Genomic DNA, 22,202 nt, shown 5'->3' with positions numbered 1-22,202 from the left:
CAGATATAAGGGATGCAGAACTGCAATTTGGGGAGTACAACGTCTATAGAAAGGATAGACAGGTTAGGAAGGGGGGAGGGGTTATGCTATTAGTTAAGAAACACATAAAAACCAAGGAAGTGAAGCCAGTTGACATCGCTGGACAGTGCAGTGTTGAGTCAGTTTGGTGGGACATAAGCATTGGGAGATCAAAATTGAGAGTAGGAGTGTGCTATAGGCCTAATGACTCTGATGAGTATAATAAGGAACTGTACAGGGAAATAGAGTGGGCCAGTAAATCAGAAGTCTTATAATGGGAGATTTTAATTTCCCAGATATTGACTGGAATTTGGGGGCTGGTGACTCCCACACTAGCAGGGCTTTTGTGGATTTATTGGATGATTGTTTTCTACATCAGCATGTTCGGGAGGCAACTAGAGGGAGTAATACTCTTGATTTGATTATCAGCAGTGATTCTTCATGCATTAAGAATCTGCAGATAAATGAACCACTAGGTGGCAGTGATCACAGTGTGCTGAAGTGGGATTTACTCAAAGAGGTAACTACCATTAGGGGTAAAGGGAAGGGTTATTGCTTTTGTAAAGGCGACTACGATGGACTGAGACAGTATTTAAATTCTATACAGTGGGACCAACTGATGATGTTACCAACAGCAAATTCAAAATGGGAAGCATTCAAAGAACTTATCTTGGAAGCTACTAGGCTTTACTTATCAACTAAGAAATATTGTTCAAGGTTTAGGCCAAAATGGATGTCAGATGAACTAATGAGGCATATGGCAGAGAAGAAAAATGCATGGGATACTTACAAATTAACACATGACACAGAAGCCTATGATAGATACAAGTTGATATGCAACCAAGTTACAAAGGAGGTTAGGCAGGCGAAGGCAGATTACGAGAAATCCTTGGCAAGGGATGCAAAGAAAAACAGCAAAGAGTTCTTTACTTACGTAAACTCTAGAAGGAAGGGTATGAATCAGATTGGTCCACTTGATATCGATGGTTCAACTGTTCATGATCCTGCTCAGGTAGATAACAAACTAAATGAATATTTTGCATTGACATTCACACATGAGGAGTTATTCAGCAAGGGGAATGCCAGAGGTATATTCAACTCTAGCAGTAAGCTACAGAATCTTGAAATAACTGGGAGTAAAGTGGAGGAGAAACTGTTGAAGATAAACACAAGAAAGGCACCCGGGGTGGATGGGATCTATCCAGTTATATTAAAGGAGGCAGCAAAGGAAGTAAGCAAACCCTTAGCCATAATTATGAGAGCTTCCTTGGACTCAGGGGAAGTACCCATAGACTGGAAATGTGCAAATGTGACCCCAATTCACAAAGGAGGATCAAAGGCTGACACAAGTAATTATAGACCTGTGAGCTTAACTTCTGTTCCAGGAAAATTAATGGAGGCACTGGTTAAAGAAGCACTGCAGGATCATTAAGCAAGACTTCAGTTATAGCTCAGACACAGCATGGTTTTGTTAAGGGGAAGTCTTGCCTGACCAACTTGATTGGATACTATGATGCAGTCACAAAAGAACTGGATGCAGGGAATAACTTTGATATTATATACTTGGATCTTAGAAAGGCTTTTGATACTGTTGCACACGGAAGACTGCTACACAAATTGGAGCAGTGTGACATTGGAGGCAAATTGCTACTATGGATAAAGGGGTGGTTGAGGGGGAGAAGACAGAAAGTGGTAATCAATGGACACTGCTCAACGTGGACTAATGTTATTAGTGGAGTCCCTCAGGGCTCAGTGTTGGGTCCATTATTGTTTTCTGTATTTATAAATGATATTGATGATGGTATATCAAGCTTAATGTCCAAGTTTGCAGACGATACAAAGGTTGGCAGGGTTGTCAAGGACACTACTGACACTATGCTGCTGCAACAGGATCTGGAAAGGTTGAGCAGATGGGCTGAGAGGTGGCAAATGAAGTTTAACATTGACAAATGTAAAGTACTACACATGGGAAACAGCAACCCCAGAGCAACGTATCAACTCTGTGGTACTACACTGACAGTGGTAGAGAATGAAAGGGACTTGGGGGTGGTTGTGCAGGCAGATATGAAGTTCTCTGAGCAGTGCAGACGGGCTGCAAGAGTAGCTCATGGAGTATTGTCAATGATATACAGGAATTTTTCCAGCAGGGATAAGGAGGTGATTATTCCATTGTATAAGGCAATGGTCAGGCCACACCTAGAGTACTGTATACAGGTCTGGAGGCCTCATTTCAAGAAGGATGTAGAGCTGCTGGAACAAGTACAGAGAAGGGCAACAAGATTAGTGAATGGAACAAAGGGGTGCTCTTACGAAGAAAGGCTTAAGTTTTGCAAATTACAGTGTCTGGAGACTAGGCACCAGCGAGGTGATCTGATAGAGGTGTATAAAGTCTTGAATGGTTTAAGCATGCTCAATGCTGATGGGATTCTTTCTCTAGCTCAGAAAAATCACCTGAGATGGCATAAATTCAAATTGAGGAAAGACAGATGTAGGATAGACGTGCAGAAATTTGCCTTTAGCCAGCGGGTGGTTGGTTGGTGGAACAGACTTCCATCCCTTGTGGTGGAGGTTGATAGCCTAAATAAGTTTAAGGCTCAGCTGGACAGGTATTTTGAACGAACAGAGGGGTGAAGTGGAAGTGGGGTTTTTTTTTTTTTTTGGCTGATGCTGCATAAGCTTGCTTTCTTGCATCAAATGGCCTCTACTAATGCTAATGCTAATTAATGATGCACAAAGAGGATATCAACAATTGAAATGAAGACTGAGAACAAATTGCAAAAGCAATCTTAATGAGCTCCCTTGAGAGGATGGTGTGTTTGTGTAAGCAACAGCACCCTGACATAGGTCCAGACATGCAAAAACTATCCACTCTGTGATCTGTTGTGCTGAAACTTGTTGTGTTCCTGAATCTTGTGAGAGAACTGGGAAAGTATAGAATCATCAGAAAACCACTTCATAAAATGAGTTACCATAGTTGTACAGTGGCTCAAAGCTGAAGCTGTCCCTCTGTAATGCATGTCATTGCCTATCTGGATAGAGACAGTAGACACTGGATATAACGGTAGTAGTAGAACATACGTCGAGTGGACACTTCATTAAGTACACAGCCATTTCACGAAATGGAATGCTCCTTTGGTTACACCATCACATTTGCATTATGCAATATAAAGCAGCTAGGCAGATATGTAGGATGCATGCAATTCAGTACAAGAATGGGTAACTAGAAAGATTTAAGGGATTTCGAAGGCAGTATGGTAGTCAGCTGCACCAGTATGAATATCTCCGAACTGTAACTCTGCTAGGATTTTCCCATACGACTGTATCTCAGGTGTACAGAGATTGGTCCAATAACCAAATAACATAACCCCGGGGGCTCACATCTGGTGAGTATGGGCTTGGCACACCCAGGGTCCTGAGCTGGATATCATCATTCTTCTCTTTCTTGGTGATTCCCTTCTACTTTTGAACCCCGGGGGCTCACATCTGGTGAGTATGGGCTTGGCACACCCAGGGTCCTGAGCTGGATATCATCATTCTTCTCTTTCTTGGTGATTCCCTTCTACTTTTGACTCTCTCTCTCTCTCTCTCTCTCAGGGTTACTCGGGAACTTTTTTTTTTTTTTTTTTTTTCACTGGTGCAGCATAAGCCTCAGGCTTCCTTGCATCATATGGATATTAATAATAATAATAAATAATAACATTCAGCCAATGATGATCCTGTAGTTCGAAACAGCTTGTTGATGTGAGAGCCCAACAAGGCTGATAAAACTTGTGCAAGGTAACTGAAAGGCAACAGTCAGCCAAATAACAATCTAGTACAAGTGGCAAAGAGGCATGTCAGAATGCACAACTCATCATACCTTGTCATAAATGGCTAGTGCAGCAATGACTGAACTGGATTCTACTCCTGTCAGCAAAAACAGAAAGATATGGTTGTAGTGGACACAGGAGCACCAATACCAAGCAGTGGAGGATTGGGAAAATGTTGCCAGGTCTGAAATGTCCTGGTTCCTGCTGTTTTCACACTGATGGGAGGACAACAGAATATGGCAAAAACAACAAGTCCATAGACCCATCCTGTTAGTAGTAATCTCAGGATTTTCTATGAGGATGAGGAAACTAAAGCAGTGTTTCAAGGAATCATTAAGCTTTAATCGCCATGCAGCAGTAAAAAAAATTCACTTATTTTGAATGTGTGGGAGAGTATTTTCATAGTGCACATTGGATCCCTTGATATTAGTGCACATTTTAATGACACAGAATTGATAATGAATTAATAATTAATTGTTTCCCAGCAGGTAGATCCCTTTGTAGCTACAGAGTATTCATTTGTGAATGGGTTCTTCCAATAGGATAATGCACCATGTCACAGGTCCAGAATCACATTCCAGGCATGCATTGTATGTATCTGGGTGTGGTGTATGTTCAAAGAACAGTTTCACCCAGCTTGTATTGCATTACACTAATAATGCAATTCAGTGATGGTAGTGGGTATGGACTTGGTCCACTGGTTATCACTGATGAAACCATGAATGCAGCTGCCTATTGTGACATTCTTAACAATTCTGCCTTACCCACATTGTGGAGATTCTTTGGAGAGGGAACCATATTTGCATCAGAATGACAATCCTCATTGTCACAAAGTACAGTAAATAAAGCAATGATTTAGGGAGAATAATAATGTGAACCTGCCATTTCCAGCAACAGTGCACAGATCTGAATCTAAATGAACACCTTTGGAATGTTGTTGAAGAACTGAGAGCCAGAATAAGATATATCGTAGTTCAAGCAGAGAACCAGCTGTAGCTTTAAAGGAGAGATGGAATCTAATTCTCCATACACCAAAACCTTGTAGGTGTCCTCCAAGATGATACGGATGTCATTAAAGCTCATGGACCATACTCATTATTAAAAATTTCTTTTTTCTAAACAGATATTTTTAGATTTAGTGTCCTAGAACATGGCAGACAGTGCATGCTAATAATTTTAATGACATTGATATCTAAGGAATAAAATTATAAAAAGTTAAAGATTTTTGTAATTAATAATTAACTATGAACTTACCAAACGCGGACTTTTACCAAGAAAATCTGAATAGCGACGTCTTAAATATTTACCTAAGACATAGTTCTGCTGCTTACCAATCTAAATAAAATATATAAAGCATTTAGGGCTGAAGCCTCAAGCTATGGAAAAGTCTAGACTATGTATAAGTATAGTGTGAAAGCATCAATAATACATAGCCAAATCTGAATTAACAGAATGTTAGCAAAACGGCATCATTTTAAGTTATATCTCATATTGTAAATACCTTCACAACAAGTTGCCATGATATTGCACTACTTCGAATAAGTAACGCTTCGCCTGAGGAGAAGACTAATGTTACTTATTTTCAGATGAATACCCCCACCCATATGGCACCATTTCAGGGCTATTTTGTATTTGTGTGGGATAATAACTTGACTATCCAGCTGTCCCTATTAGATTTAGAAAAGCAAAAAGGTAGAGGGAAAGTAATAGTAGGAGTGGAAGAGGAAAAGAAACAGTGTAGAAGAATGAAAGGGACAGTAACTCCTTCAACTCACACCACTCAAACTCTTCGAATAGGCAACGCTTCCCCAGTGGAGAAGGCTGTTGTTACCTATTCTTGGAAACTCCGGACATCATCAGGCTCCCCCTGGTGCCGTTTCAGGGATATTTTGTATATGTGTGGGATAATAACTCGACTATCCACTTGTCCCTATTAGACTTAGAAAAGCAAAAAGGTAGAGGGAAAGTAATAGTAGGAGTGGAAGAGGAAAAGAAACGGTGTAGAAGAATGAAAGGGACAGTAACTCCTTCAACTCACACCACTCAAAAACTCAAAACTCCTCGAATAAGCAACACTTCCCCAGTGGAGAAGGCTGTTGTTACCTATTCTTGGAAACTCTGGACATCATCAGGCTCCCCCTGGTGCCGTTTCAGGGCTATTTGGCCCTTCTTCGGTGGGTGGGTAGGTACCCGAGTGATGCAATGATGGCAAAACAGTTATGAAGTATAACTCCACAATATGAGAGATGCCTGATGGTGTATGATGTGTTTAGACTATAAAGCGTTTAGGGCTGAAGCCTCAAGCTATGGAAAAGTCTAGACTATGTATAAGTATAGTGCAAAAGCATCAATAATAAATACATAGCCAAATCTGAATTAACAGAATGTTAGCAAAACGGTATTGTTTTAAGTTATATCTCATATTGTGAATACTTTCACAAGTTGCCATGATATTGCACTACTTCGAATAAGTAACGCTTCACCTGAGGAGAAGACTAATGTTACTTATTCTCAGATGGTGAAGTGTTACTTATTCAAAGTAGTGCAATATCATGGCAACTCGTTGTGAAGGTATTCACAATATGAGATATAACTTAAAACGATGCCGTTTTGCTAACATTCTGTTAATTCAGATTTGGCTATGTATTATTGATGCTTTCACACTATACTTATACATAGTCTAAATAAAATAATAAACCATTAAAACTGCAACAATAAAAATTATATTCCAAAACAAAAGGAGTCAAAATTTATGACTGGCATTGATTTTTCATTCCCTATTAAAAAATTGCCATCAATATTATGAAATTATCTCTTTTCTTAAATAAATAAATTATTTGTAAGCCATTTAGTCCTTGGATATAGCACCATCATAATCCTCAATAGTGTTCATGGTACTATCATGAATGAATGCAAGAATATTTTTTATTAAAATAATTTTTTTGATCAAAACTATTCAAACGAAATCTGACTGACTGATTTATTTATGCTGGCATATTAAAAAAAATTCTCAAAGGAGTGATATCACTGTCAGATGCACAGCATTCTGCTACTCTATTCCATTCCTCTACTAATGTTCCACATAATAGAAATATAAAATAGAACCATATAACTCCATATGTAATTGCAATGACCTATTATTAAACCATCATTCTTAAAAGGATCTAAAGAATGGCAATTCATCCTGTGCTGGCTACATAATAATAGCAGAGGGGCATCTACATAAGGAGAGATTACAAAGGTGTGTATTACAGAGCTGTGAAATGAGGCATGTTGGGGGCAGGGGAGTCTCACTGAGGTGCATAACACTCTGAAAGGGGAGGACAAACTGATGACTGAAAATTTCGCATTGAAATAGGCCACAAAAACTGCATGGGCAGCGCTGTGTTGGCTACTGGAATAAATTTCTTTCCTAGGTGGATGAAGTTGACAATTTTGGTGAGGTTTAAGAGGCAACTGCATACCTTTGGCTTTTACTAATACTAATTCACAAAGTCAAAGAACAAACAAACCTTACAGTAACACTAAAATAAAAGATGGAAAAACACATTAAAAAGAAAGTGATATTAAAGGTCATGCAGGGGTTTTGCAATACTTTGCTTCAACTCTCCACTAAAACTAATCCTACTAATAGCTAATCGGTGCCTCCGTAGCCAGGTGGGCAGGAGAAACAGTGCGTAGCACATGCTTCTTGATTAGACCGGGGTTCGAGCCCATGACCACCAAAATACAGAGGATGCGGAAAGGTCAGGAAATGACCACCGCATATCCCCGGAGCAATATGGCCTTAGTTACTAATGCTCCTAAAAACTAAATAACAACAACAACTAATAGCTAATCCTCCTGCCGTGATGGTATCATCACAAGATAGTGAAGGTCACAGCAGAATGAAAACAGAAAATCTTTTAAGACCTATGGGATGTAATAACATCTCCCTAACCTCCCACCAAAATGCTGTCTTATCTTGTGAATGGAACCTTATTCAAAACTGGCAATCTTTATTAGATTTTTTTTTTTTTTTTTTAAATGCAATGACTGAGCAAGCAAAATCAAACCAAATCAAATTTCAATAGCTAATTATTATATAGATTAGAGAAATACAAACACTTGCATATTTGTATTTCTCTAATCTATATAATAATTAGCTACTGAATTTTGATTTTGTTGGTTATGAAATTTATCTGAAAAATATGGTATCCATATATTGCTATCCTGTAACTTGAAATCTAATATTTAATTAGATTCTGTGTTCATATTATCATAGTAGGAGCATATTACCAAATGAAACCAACTGCAATCATGTTGATACCTAGGAGGCAGGAAATATATGATATTCTTATGTAAAATCTAGTAAAAGCAGAGTTTAAAGGGAAAATGCATAACTGGTATCTGGTGTTCTTTAAATTTTATAAAAGTATTAGCAGTGGTAAATGGTACAGCAAGTTTATACAGCATCTGCAAAAAAAAAGAAAATATTGTCCGCTCATCATCTCTTATAACATTGGTCTCTTATTATAACATTGGTCTGTAAAAGATGTAAACACATCTTTCTAAACCAGTTTTGCACATTGATTTCAAATATGTTCTCAGTTTTTTGAGCACAGTTTTTTGCAGGTTTCATAATAAAATCTGCTAATGATATCAGTTTAAGTTAATTAGGATGATTTCATTATAAAACACAAGACCAGTTACAATTACATTTTTAACACTTTCATAGTTTATACTTAACATACCCATAGGATTTATGGCTAAAAAGCCTCAGACTGTCGATAAAGTTTACTCTCATACAGGTTAGTGCATTATCATCAGTTCTATATACAGTAAACAAACGGAAGTTGTGCAGTGGCATCATTACATCTCATACTGTGAATTCCTTCAAAGCTGCCTATCTCATTATACCTTGAATAAGTAACAACTCCACAGTAGAGAAAACTATTGTTACTTATTCTCAGTAGGCACCACCACACAGATGACTGTTTAAAGGCTATTTGGCCCCTCATTGATGAGAGGGTAAGTACCCGATGATATAACAGCTGACAACCTTTTAGACCCCACATGTATTAGACCAGTGGTTGAAGCTAATAAAGATAGCTGTTAATTAGCTTCAACTGGCTTTAGCCAGTTGTCTGATATCTTCGGCATTTTTAATTTCTTTTCTCATAATTGAACAGAAGCTAACCATTTGTTGAGGAAAAGAATCCATGGGTCACTTAAACATTTTGATAAGCAGTAAAGCTCATCGTCACTAACTCTGTCTAAAATTTTGGGACTCAAAACCTCAAATTTGTTCATTATTTGTCTGAAGGACTCAAAATGTTCTCTCATTCAGGAAATTAGAATGTTCAACACTTTAAAATAAACCTCTATTTTGAACTTCTTTTCATTATCTTCAATTTTTTCATCTTGACTAAGTTCGTCAAAGTGCTTTTTTACTCGACGGAGTCTCTTCTTTTGAAAGTTAGGATCTATTCCCCACGAAAGTGCAAGTTCTATACTTGAGTCCTTAATTTCTTGAAAAGAATCCCTTAATTGTCTTAGCTCCTCATAAATGTTCTTGAGGTAAGTTTAGGCGTCTTTTATATCAATAGACTTTGACTGAAGGTACTTAGTGGGGTTACAAAGGAAAATATTTTAGGAAATATTACAACTAAAGAAATAAAATTGAAATCCTCAAGTTGGCTTTTGAGACCTTGGGCTTCTGCTTCTTCTTCATGGTTTTTTGATTTTAAAATAATTTCTGTTAATGATTTTATGACATTTTTGTACCTAAATCGAACCGTTGTCAAAGCTTTGTTTTTTGAAGTCCATCTTGTTCAGCACAACCATTTGAGATTCCGTGAAGGAATCTCATTTTCATGAAGTAATCCCCATCTGTTAACACTGGCATGAAAAAAAAAGTTGTAGAAACACTCCAGGGTGTCAAAAAAAGCAATGACTTCAGGAACCCCTTTTACAGCATCATTCACAACGAGATTGATATCGTGAGCTTCAACAATGAACAAATTTTGCATTTTCCTCTAGCTTCAAAATTTGTGCTTGTAGTCCGTTGTAAGCACCTGCCATAACACTTGCGCCATTGTAGGCTAGTCCCCTGCGCTTGTTTAGGTCTATACCATATTTTTCAAAAAAATTAATAATATTATCTTTTAGTCCAGATGCTGAATGGTCACGCACAGGGGAAAAACCCAGAAATGATTCTTTTACTTTCAGGTGAACTGGATTCCCCTTCTGATCAACTATAACTTTAATGTACCGGAAAACAATGCTTAGATGGTCAACTTTGGTAATATCTGGAGTGGTGTCAACTACTATTGAAAAAAAAACAAAGCATTTTTGAGCTCATCCAACAATGTTTTTTTAACACATTCTGAAATGAGATTTATGAGCCCGTTCTGCATATCATGACTCAAGTATTTGATTTCTCCTTCAGGTTTTTCTATGAGCTCCTTCATACGTTGCTAAAAGTCCAATCAAAGACAAAAAGTTGCCTCCTTCCACTTCTCCATGCCAAATTCTGAACGCCAAATTTTGATGAGCAAGGAAAAGGGACACATTTATTAAACGATGAAGGACTTGCCTCCAAAAGTTTGACTCTTTTCTTATTTGGGACTCTAGTGCTCATCATCAACTGTGTTCCCTCTTTTCCAAGAATCGTAGACAGCACATGACTCTAGGTGCATGAATTATCAACATTGATAATTCATGCGTATTTATTTTCTTACTCAGACCTTTCCAGTCATTTATATCATCAATCCAAGCATAAGAATTCAATTTTCTCTTGTAAGCGAACAACCAGCAAGGTTCACAATAACATCGATTCAGCTTCAGAGAGTAACAGAGCCAGGTTTTTTGAAGCTCTATCCCAGCTTTAAATTTAATTGTGTAGTAGTAATCACTAAAAGAATGTCTCTCGCTAGTTTCGTCAGCAGGGAAAGGTCTCGGTTGACATGGCCCACACTCTATGATGAATTTTTTTAATCTTGAATTTTCTAGGTTTTTATGACAGTGACCTCGATCACTCGGATATTTTTCATTTGCTACAACACAAACATTCTTTTACTTCTTCCTCCTCAGCTGAATCCCCTCGAAATCAAACTTGAGGGTGTAGCAGATGAGCCTGCAATGTTAATACTGTTGCCATCACTGAAAGAACTTGCTGATATGATGGTAGTTGTTTTGGCAGGTGTCAAACGAGGGCGCAGTTATGTTTTTGCAGAAGAAACAGTGGAATCAAGTGAATCGGTCTTAATTTTAAGAGTAATGGCAGTTGTTAATCTTTCTGAAGATCCACTGATGTCTTTTTTTACGAAAAACCCACTAATTTTTGAAAGTTTTGCAGTTTGTTCATCTTTTTCTTTTTTTCTGTTGTGAAACTCGGCCCCACTGAGTTTCTTTTTATCTGACGTTTTCTTATTGGGTGAACAATTTTTTCTATGTGCAATATTATACAATAATAATTGCATAAGCAATAATAAATTAATGATGTTAAATGTCCACAATTGTATATAAACTAACAGATAACTGTCCACAATAGTGAATAATAACAGCTAGTAATATTTACATAAATTCACACTGAAAGAGGAAACAAAAGAGGAAAAACTCGTTTGTACAAAAACACAGCACACAAAGAAAATAACTTATCACTATTCAAAACCAAACTAAACTGAACTGTTCCCGCAAGACGGTCTGTCTTATATAGTCCTCTTGGCCCGATCTAGAATAGTCTGTGGCTCCCCACCAGCTCTAAAAACTAATGCCCCAACAAACCCTCTTAGCATTGCATTGCACCTCCATATCCCTCCAAACCTCCCCCCCTGCAGTTGTGTGTGGTGCAGGTCCATGGCTCAGCCACTGGGTTGAAGATTGAGAAGGTGAAAGAAGATACTGTGAGATATAAGAAGGCAGGACTGAGTTTTAGAAGGAATGAACTTAACTAAGTTACCTTTGAAATTAATGAAGTCATCATTGGAGAATTATCTGGAGAATAGCATTTAAGGAACTGTGTATATTCAAGATGTTGAAGCTGTTTGTGCTGGGCAAGGTTTCTCAAACTGGAAGTTGGAATGCAATGTGCTATCATCAGCAAAACAATGGATAAGATTTCCGGTCAATAGAAGGTCATTAATATACAAGAGAAAAAGAGTGGGAGAAAGAACTGAACCTTGGGGAAAACCAGCATTAGTGGAAAAGTTAGATGACAGAGAGCCATCTACCATCATGTGCAGTGAGCAATCAAAACTGAATACCAAATTACAAAAAATAATCGGCAATCCATAAAATGGAAGCTTATTTAGAAGACCTTTATGCCAAACATGATCAAAAGTCTTTGAAATGTCAAGAGCAACTGCTTAAGTTTCACCAAACTTTTCCACTGAATTTCTCCACAGATGGGTAACATAAGCCAGTAATATCACCAGTGGATTAACACTGATGCAATCCATACTCTTGATCATTGATCAGATGAAAAATTTCTGGATAGTTCAGGAATTGGCAGTTAGTGTATTTCTTCATTATTTTAGAAAAAAAAAATAGATGAGCAATGGGATGATAATTGGATGGGAGGGATTTATCACCCTTTTTATGAATTGACTGAATATGAGCAAATTTAAAAGCAGAAGGAAAAACAGCAGTGGAATAAGTGAGTTTAAAAAGGCAACAAAGAAAAGGAGTAAGCTCAGGATTATAGGTTTTGAGAACAAGTGGAGAAATACCATCAGGACCTGGTGCTTTCTTAGCATAAAGATTGTTTAAAATTCTTCTGACATTTAATTTTGACAAAGTCCCCAGGAGGCATTGAATGCAGTGTATTGATAATGGTACATGGTGGTTCACCAAGATCATCGATACAAGATTTAGAAGAAAAGTAGGAAGCTAGTAGGTAGGCTTTGTCTTTAGCTGAGGTGGCAACAAAACAATCAGATTTTAACAGAGATGGACAAAAGTTGGGACCAACAGCTTTGGCAAGAGACCAATATGCTTGACTACCATTTGGACAAGAAGCAAGTTTTCTACTCTTGGCCTGTTCAAAATCCAGGTTGGACTGATTAATAACTGCTTTACAATTGTTGCAAACTTTGGTGTAAACAGAAAATGAAGCTAGAGATTTGGATGCAAGCCAATTGTGATATGCAACATTATCTTGAACAGCCTTAGTGCATTTATTGGAAATGGAAGGTTTAGATACAGGATGAGATTTTAAGGTGGAATGTAGAATAAAGAATGTCACTGACATGATCTGAGTAACATTGACATCAGAAGGTTTAAAATGGTAATCCAAACAAGGAAAAGAAGAACAGAAATCTCGCTGATCATCCCATTTTACCTTCTTGTAATGCCAAACAACATGAGGTTGAGAGTAGCCATAGGAGAAAAGCTCTACTACAGAAAAGACCTTCATCATCAAGTTGTGATTTGAGGTGCCTAGAGGATTACTCACCTCAATTATGTACTTGAAAGGAATCTTCATGAAGAAAATATCGAGTGTTGGCTGTGTGATTGATTAGGATTGTCTGGTATTCTAGTAGGTAAATGAACAATCTGGGTAAGGTCATCGGGTAACTGTAAAAGCCTCTACATCTTGCATAGCTGGGTCTGTGACCAGAAAATGGAAGCTAGCTGGAGATGTGAAGTTGTGAATATTAATATCACAAAGGAAAATTACCTCACTGTTAGGAAAGTTGGACTGGATAAAGTAAAGTTTCAAAGAAAGGAAATCAAAGAGTTCCAAGTGATTAGTGGAGTTGGGAGAATGATGGAGGCAACATATGAATTTGACAGAATGCAATAGAGAGATTTTAAGCCAGAGAAGGTTGGAAAGAGGAAATTGGAAAGAGTCTCTGGCAGGGAATATCACAGCGGACATATGCACAGCACCACCTTTGAAGTGAAAGGAATCATAAAGCAAATAATTAGGACAACTGAGATAACCATTGGTTGAATCAACTGATAATTGGGATTCTGTCAGAAAAAGTACATGGAAATTTGCAGAGAGTGAGTGGAAATGGACATCATTGAGATTGGAACTTAGATTATGTATATTTGTGAAATGAATGAGGAAGTGTTTGGATCTTCTAGTTCAGATCTTTTTGGAAAAAAATTTGAATATGGCATACAGATGGTAAGAATATACCCAGCTCCTTGACCTCAATAATGATTCCCTTCCCCATATACACGTTACTTGTTACTTGGACTCTCTCCAGTCACTATCTGGCAGAGTATAGGCAGCAAGATTATACACTAGCTGATCCAGATTCTTCCTAGATAGTTACCAACAGGTTCAGTCTGGTAGACTATCTAGCAGCTGGCCCACAAACACCGTTTTAGAGCTGTATCCTCAATATGTAAGGAAGATTGGATCTCATCATGATGCCATCATAATCTCAAAAGACATCAATCATACTGCATGATGGAAAAGATGGGGGTTGCTGAAGCTTTGTTCTGGAGACTAAACATGGGTTTCACCATTTCAAGCCTCTCCAATAAGCAAAGTGGTGGTACTGCACCAGCTGAGGAGAGTCACCACTTAGTATTGCCTGGTAACACAGAAGGACAGCATCTCTTTGTGTAGTGTGAACACCACACCTTGAACCCTGCTTACATTGGTTCACACCTGGGTGGCCACCTCCAGTATACTAGGTGACACATTCAGGAGATGCACATGGGGATTATACCCAGGGTTACAAACAGTCCCAACATTGTGAAGGTACAAGTGATTGGACTTCCTCCAGTCACTAGCTGGCCAAGTAGAGGTGGCGAGATTACACACTAGCTGATCCAGATGCCTCCTAGGGAGGTACCAACAGGTTCAATATGGTGGACTATCCAGTGGCTGGCATGTGAAACCTGTTTTAGAGCTGTACCCTTGAAGAATAAGAAATCTGGATCTCACCATGATGTCCATCATAACTTCAAAAGACATCACTGATACTGCATGACAGAAGCAGTGTGGATTGGTGAAGCTTTATTCTAAAATTAAATGTGGTTTTTGCCACTTCATGCCTCTAATAAGCAAAGTGGAAGTACTAAACCAGATGATGAGAGTCAATGGCTTGTGACAGAGGGGCAGCATTCCTCTGTTTTATGTGGATGTCGCATTTTAACTGCTGAGTACATTGGTTCACACCTGAGTGGTCAACTGCAGTATACTAAGTGCAATAATATTTCAGACCATGTATATATGGGGAGGAAGGTGTATTTACTAACAGTCATGCCACAAAGGTGTTAGTAGAGGACCCGATTGTCACAGAATGGCAATGACTGAACTTCACCGAAATTTGGCCCATTTGATTCAGAAGAGGTACCTGAATATCAGTTCCATTAGCATTTTAGACTAACATATAGGGAGCCTTAGCTGTCATACTTGGAAGAATGTCTGTACCAAGCCTCAGGAACTTAATAAATATAGTATTTATATTTTATATAAATAAATAAGTAAATAAATTTATTCTTACTTTTTACCTTTTTTATGGTTTGGTTAACATGAGACATAACTCCAATGTACGAGTTGGATTATGTTGGTTAGAACATGCACTAGTATCTGTAAATTGCATATATTCCATAGGTTCCCAAACCTCTGGAATATATGCCTTAAGTTCCCTTAAAATGTTTCATAAATTTCATGCACCCCCGCCCAATTTCCAGAACGAGTGCAAATAAACAGATTTGACCTAAAATTTAGTTATGAATATACAGTTGGACCTCTATACAATGAAATTAATTGTTTGCTTTAAAAAATTCTTTAAACAGAAATTTAGTTATAAAGAAATATGACCATTTCAACAATGAAAAACATTAATTCAACATTCAGAAAGATAGTAAAAGATGGAAAATAAATTAGAAATAAGTGGGAATGAATAAATTCTCTAACATTTTAAAACAATTAATTTATTAATACATATATATTAAGAAATGGCTACTTACATGATGTGCACAATATATTAGTACACTTTTAAGAATTATTTTGTAAAATATTTGGTTATTTTTTGTTGTACATTGGATTTCAATGTACATCATTCATAAAAATGGTTGCATTTGTTTAAACACTCAAATATATTTTATGGCACATTTTCTTCACACTAAAAGCCTCAATGCAGAGTTTAAAATGCTGCCAACATTTCATGTTTGGAAGGTTTAATATTGCCTTCGTTGTCTTCATTTTCATCCAATTCATCATCGATATTGTCACTAGTTCTCTGAATACTCTCCAAAATGTTGGAGTCCCTCGATATTCAACTATTATGACCTCATTATTAACTCCTAAAAATTCATCAAAGAACAATTTCCCACTGATCAAACCTCTCACATGCAGTTCTTCCCAAAATTGCTCAATATCTTGTAGTTCATCCCTCTCATCACTGCTAATTGGTGTTTTAGCAAAACCTGATTTTGCAAAACAATTCTTAATCATTGTTTCCATCACATCTTGACTCCACACTTTTGGCAACTCTGATATGCACATCTGCAAATCTATAGCAGAATCTATAGATTGGTTGGTTTCTATTCTCAGTTTTTTATTTGAAAATGCACACCTTCAGTAGTGCATTTTGAAATTCTTGGTAATGCCTTGGTTCATTGGCTGCAGTTTAGATGAAGTATTCAGAGGGAAGAAATCAAGCTTCATACTTGTAAGTTCCAAAATTATCGAGTAAAGATAGGCAGGGCAGTTGTCGACGATCAATGTGATTTTTCTGTTTTCCTTCATCATCTTTCTATTGGAATTTAAAATCCACTGTTCAAAAATTTCACTTGTCAGCCAAGATTTTTTGTTGTAGTCCACCTCTAATGACTTTACTCCTTTGAAACCTTGGAATTATTTAATTTTTCTTATTACCAAAAGCTTCAGTTTTTCATTACCAGCTATATTTGCACCAACCAAGACTGTAATTCACCTTTAAAAGTCAGTTTCTTGTTTGGCAAACATTAAAAAAATAGACCTGTTTCATCAATGTTAAATATGTCTTTGGGTTCATAGTCCTCCATAATTTTTTTTTTTTCAAAACTTTTTCTTTCAAATGGGTACAGCCTTCTTCGATTACAACTCCACTTTCACCAGAAATAACTTTTTTCAGTTAGCCATGGTGTTTTTTAAATTTGTCCAGACAACCAGAACTAGTCTGGAATGTTTTACACCCCAAGAAAGATGCGTAGCCTTTGCTTCTCCATGGCCTTTTCTTTTATTAATGGCCCTGACATTGGCATGTTTTGGTCTCTAATCAATAATTTAAAAACAGCATCTACATCTATATCTTCATAAAGGCATAATTTTGCACGCTTCCAACTGGGTCCCATTTCTTCAAACAGTTTGAGAATCGAAACACAGTTTTTCTGAATAGTTGAAACACTACTAGCAGGGAAACCAAATTTTAAAGCAATTTCTTTTTCCCCTTTGTGAATTGGGGACACATTTGCACATCCCCAGTCCATGGAGACCTCCCCTAAATCCAAGGAAGCTTTCATAATTATGGTTAAGGATTTGCTTACTTCTTTTGCTGTCTCCTTTAATATAATTGGATAGATCCTGTTCACCCCAGGTGCCTTTTTTATGTTCAATTTCAACAATTTCTCCTCCACTTTGCTAGAGTATGATAAGCTTCTGGCCTCCACTTCCCTAAAGACTTCCTCATGTGTGAATGCAGGTGCAAAATACTCATTCAGTTTGTCAGCTACCTGAGCAGGTTCATCAACAATGTACTACAGTCAAGAATTTCCTCTTAGACATTCTAAGGTTACTTGCAACCTTAGTAAAACAAAACTGATTTAGGGACCACTTGTACCCACCAACAGACACAGGTGAAATTTAGTGAAAGTGTGGAGACTCATATCTGTGAAACAATAGATGAATTTCCAGGATAAAGGAAAATCACTCTCTTCTAAATTCACTAATGGGGTACTTTCAGTAGAAACACATTGACCAGAGTCAATGTCCATGTCGGAAATATGCCTTAATCTTTATCAATGGCTGTGGACACAGAGATAGCAGTTGACCAGCATGACTTCTCAGTATGGTAGAGGCAACTGCATAGGTTTTAGGGGGGCCACTAAATTGTGAAATGTTTTAGCTCCTAATTCATGCTCTTAAGAATTAATCCCTTTAGCACTTAATTTGTGCTTTCTACAGCATCAGCTCTATTGCCTAAAGGCCAGAGGTGTGAACAATGCATACCCAGGTCTCTCGAAATCAGTTCATTATATAGAAATTTTCTTTGTTATACGGAAACTATTTTCAATGTAATGACCAATGGGAAATCAAAAAAAATTCCCTAAATAGAAAAATTCACTATATGGAAATTCGTTAAAGAAAGGTCCAACTGTATATACTTTGTTATTAATTATTAAATGTTATTTAATATGTTAATAATAATAATTATTATTAACTAATAAATAATAATTGTATTATTTAATTATTAATTATTAGATTATTATACTTTTAATTACTAGATGACTCATCAATCAGTGCAATACCACCAATTTGCTTATTGGCAGCTTGAACTGGTGGAACTCAAGTTTAGTCTCCAGAGAAAAGCTTCGGCGAACCCTCTCTCATCTCTTCCATCATGCAGTATGATTGATGTTTTTTTTGCGTTTATGATGGACAGACATCACGGCAAGATCCAGTCTTCTTTACATTTTGAGGGTACAGCTCTAAAACGGTGTTCGCAGGTCGGCCCCTAGGTAGTTCACTGAGTAGTGTGTGTGTGTGCAGGAGGCATTGTCAAGGCCACATCATGTCAAAGAAACAGATATATTCCTGCCATGTGCATGCCATATCCAAAAATTTCATTACTTCATACAGCACATCCCCTCCCCACCTTTTCTTACTACTGAATACATCATGAATTGTCAAACCAATGGAACAACCTTATCTGCAAAAAGATCCCAAACACTTCGTCATTCACTTCACAAATATACATGGTCTCAGTTCTAATCTGAATGATGTCCATTTCCACTTACAGTCTGCTAAATCCCATGTACTTTTTCTGACAGCATCCCAGTAATTGGTTAATTTAACTACTGTTCATCTCAGTTGTCTGAACTATTTGCTGTATGATTCCTTTCACTTCAAAGGTGGTACTTGTGCATGTGTTCATATACACCGCTTCTTGGTTATAACACCATTATTTATACTGCGGATCTTTCTGCCTCACCCTGCTTTTGAAAGAAAGTCTGAGAAAAATATTAATGTTTCTTCTGCAAACCTTGCACTGCAGGAGGCTTCCCCCACTCAAATGACCCAGTTTTGGTGAGGGAGAGAAAAAGGTGATTTTCTTGGAAATCCCAGAGACATATATCTTCCTGCCAAGCTAAGAAGCAAAAAGGATGTTTATTGAACAAAGCAATTCCTGTTCATTTTGAACTTTTATCATGCAATGATATCCTCTCCTACCTTATCTATTCTTTGAGTGGAGGATTTGCTAATCTTCTTCAAGGTCACTAACCACTGCACCCATAGCTTTAAGTGGTGCGATTTGCTTATCTCCTCCAAGGCTACCAAAAAACAGTTTTCTCGAACATGAAACAGAGAGGAGCAGTGCATTAGAAAGATGTGAGGTTGTTTTAGCACTGCAGTTAGTATCGAGCATCTATTGCTTGTGTAATGGTTGTCGCTGCAAATGGAAAAAGGCAATCCATGGTTTGAGACCTTACCGGTTGTCTTTTTTGCAACTGTTTGGTGTATATCAGTGAAATTTTACATTTTTGCGAGCTTTACAGATGTAACTATTGTTTTTAATAAATTAGAATTGATTTCATGGATTATGTGGCAAACGTTAAAAGAAATGTCTTACACCAGGGGTGGCCAACAAGTTGAAATTAAAGTGGCTTTAATTTCGGTCAATCATGACGAATTTTAAATATATATAAAAAATAGATTGGTCAAAATCTAAATATTATTATTATGCACTCCACTGCATACGCTAATTACAAATCAGTTGAACTATGTAACTGCTCTTTTTGCTGCACAGCCGCTAGGCTTGTCTAATGAAAATTCACGCAGTTATGTGGTGGAGAGCATATTGTATGCGTCGAATTCTTATTAATAACTGGGCAGTACTTATATGTTAATTTAATACCCTTTGATTTAAAAGGAATACTATGAAAAAGAGCAAAACTTATCATTTTCATCAAGAGTGGGAACTAGAATACTTTTTTTTGTAATGATAAAAGAAAAATTCTGTTGTTTGATTTGCAATGCTTCCGTAGATATACCCAAAAAAAGGAAATTTAGAAAGGCACTTCAACGCACTGATTAGTAGTATTTTTGCATATAAATATCAATTTTTGGCAATGGCTAATGATCTCAAAGGGAAAAAATCCGACCATTTTGCAAATATGTAAGATCATTTGCAAAAATATCCTGTTTCTGAATTTAATAGTGAGAAATATGTTTTGGAAATTGAGAAAGTTGTGGATGATTTTGAAACCAGATTCAGTGATTTTAAAACAATTGAAGACATTGTCAATATATTTCTTGTCCATTTAATGTCGACTTAGATACGAAAAAAATTGCAAAAAAAAATCACTGAGGTTTTTTCAAATGGAGAAAATATTACTTGAAAATGAAATTATACTACATTGCAAAACAATATCTTCCTAAAACCCAGATCATCAGAAGAAGACTTTTGAAAATATGTTTGCCGAGAAAAGTACCCAAATATAAAAAAATTAAGTGAACTTTTCAATTCCTATTTTGGTTTCACATATCTACGTGAATCGGCCTTTTTGTATTTGAAACAAACAAAGACGAAGAATCTCTTTACTCTTACGGACTTGCATACAGAAGATTTTTTACGGTTGGCCTTATCCCGATTTTGAAAGCTTGGCAGATGACATGAAGACACAAACTTCGCATAAATTAAAATTTTAAATACGTGTGAATTTAAAATAAGAATTCTGAATTCTATTTAATTTTTAAATTTATAAACAACATTTTTCAGTATGTGTTGATTAACTTTTTTAACCATGTGCAATGAAATTCTTGAGATGGTAGATCACAGCACATTTTGAAGAAAAAAAGTAGATCGCATCATAAATTAAGTTGGCCACCCCTGTCTTACACCATCAAGGAAAAGCTGACTGTAATTGAAAGAGTAACGTGTCACTTATTAACAGACGAAAGCATTGTTGAAAGCATCACTGACAAGAAAAGGATAGAGGGAAGTGATGTGGAAATGGAAGAACTAAAGGAGGAGCCTGTCGATGTTCCCAGAGTTCAGGAAGCACTACAAGGCTTAGAGACTGTGATTGGGTGATTAGAAGCACAGCAGGAAGTTGAGAAAGTAAAGATTTTGCAATTAGTATCATTAAAAAATATGATCTTACAAAAAAGATTTTCCCATAAAAACAACAAAAAATAACTTTTTAAAGAAGTGACAAAATAAATTGCTTAGATTTTTTTTTCATGTTGACTTATCACAAAACATTTTTTGTGAAAATAAAGGATTTTTGAAAATTCTGTTTGCTCATACATAAGTATAAAACAAATTTTTATATTTGTTTTAACAGTCACTTTCCCAGTAACCTGCGTATTCACTGTTGCATAAAACGTAAATATGAACAGTATATGTCATAAACAACAAATTCATGTCACGCAGGGCTAGTTTGCTATTCACTTCATTTCACGTGAGTTTATTTTTTAGTTGTTAAAAAATACTGAATGCAAAGCAATGTTTATCATGCTCAATAGTGTGCAACATTAAAAGGATTCTTAGACTTTTAGAGAATCAATGAATTAGAGAAAACTCATAGACATCTAAAAATTCATAGACACACTCGCAGACAACACAGGTCCCAGCCCCCTTCCCCAAAACCTTGTGGTATAATTGAGGAGTGGTGTACTTCAATACATTTAATATCAAAGAAATAAAATAAGAATAATAAATAAAAAAAATTATACTTCATACCTGTATATATTAGTGGGATGGTTTGTCCATGTTTTGTTAAAAAAGTTTTGTGAAAACAATTGTCCGCCCCCCCCCCCAAAAAAAAAACAAGTATTTCCTCCTCCCAGGGTAGGGACACCTCACACTTTGGTATAGTCTAAGATCAGCATATCTATTTTGCAGGATGAAAAACTTAAATTTCCAGAAGAAAAATCTATGCACTTCCTGTCCAAGACTGATTACATCCAGCAACAGGAACTGCACCCAGATCTTTTTAAGATGATCAGGAAGGACAACAATACTATCCACTATATTATTCTAAAGACAATACCAAGGAAGCTTAAGATGATGTGCCAATATCATGTTTGCGAATTGCACATACTCTATTGTCAGTTTGTATACTTTTGGTTGAATAATCTTGGCCCAAGTTACCTGCCTTTGCAGTGAGAAAAAAAAAAAAAAAAAAAAAACCATAAAAATTTCTCCTGCTAGATACGGG

General features: G+C 36.7%; 1 protein-coding gene across 1 annotated transcript in view; it reads right to left on the bottom strand.

Annotated features, from left to right (window-relative positions):
- LOC150079447 (prostatic acid phosphatase-like) overlaps positions 1–22,202 on the bottom strand; it is a 193,373-nt gene that overhangs the window by 149,334 nt on the left and 21,837 nt on the right. Inside the window, exon 3 of the mRNA XM_090383075.1 lies at positions 5,082–5,162. Within this exon, the coding sequence (XP_090239201.1) occupies positions 5,082–5,162 (81 nt within the window). The remainder of the gene's footprint in view (positions 1–5,081; positions 5,163–22,202) is intronic.

The sequence above is a fragment of the Mastigoproctus giganteus genome, chromosome 10, assembly GCF_048544385.1.
Source record: "Mastigoproctus giganteus isolate SK-2022 chromosome 10, ASM4854438v1, whole genome shotgun sequence".
NCBI lineage: Eukaryota > Metazoa > Arthropoda > Arachnida > Uropygi > Thelyphonidae > Mastigoproctus > Mastigoproctus giganteus.
Note: the sequence above shows the minus strand (reverse complement) of the source record. Positions and strands in the feature narration are given on the sequence as shown.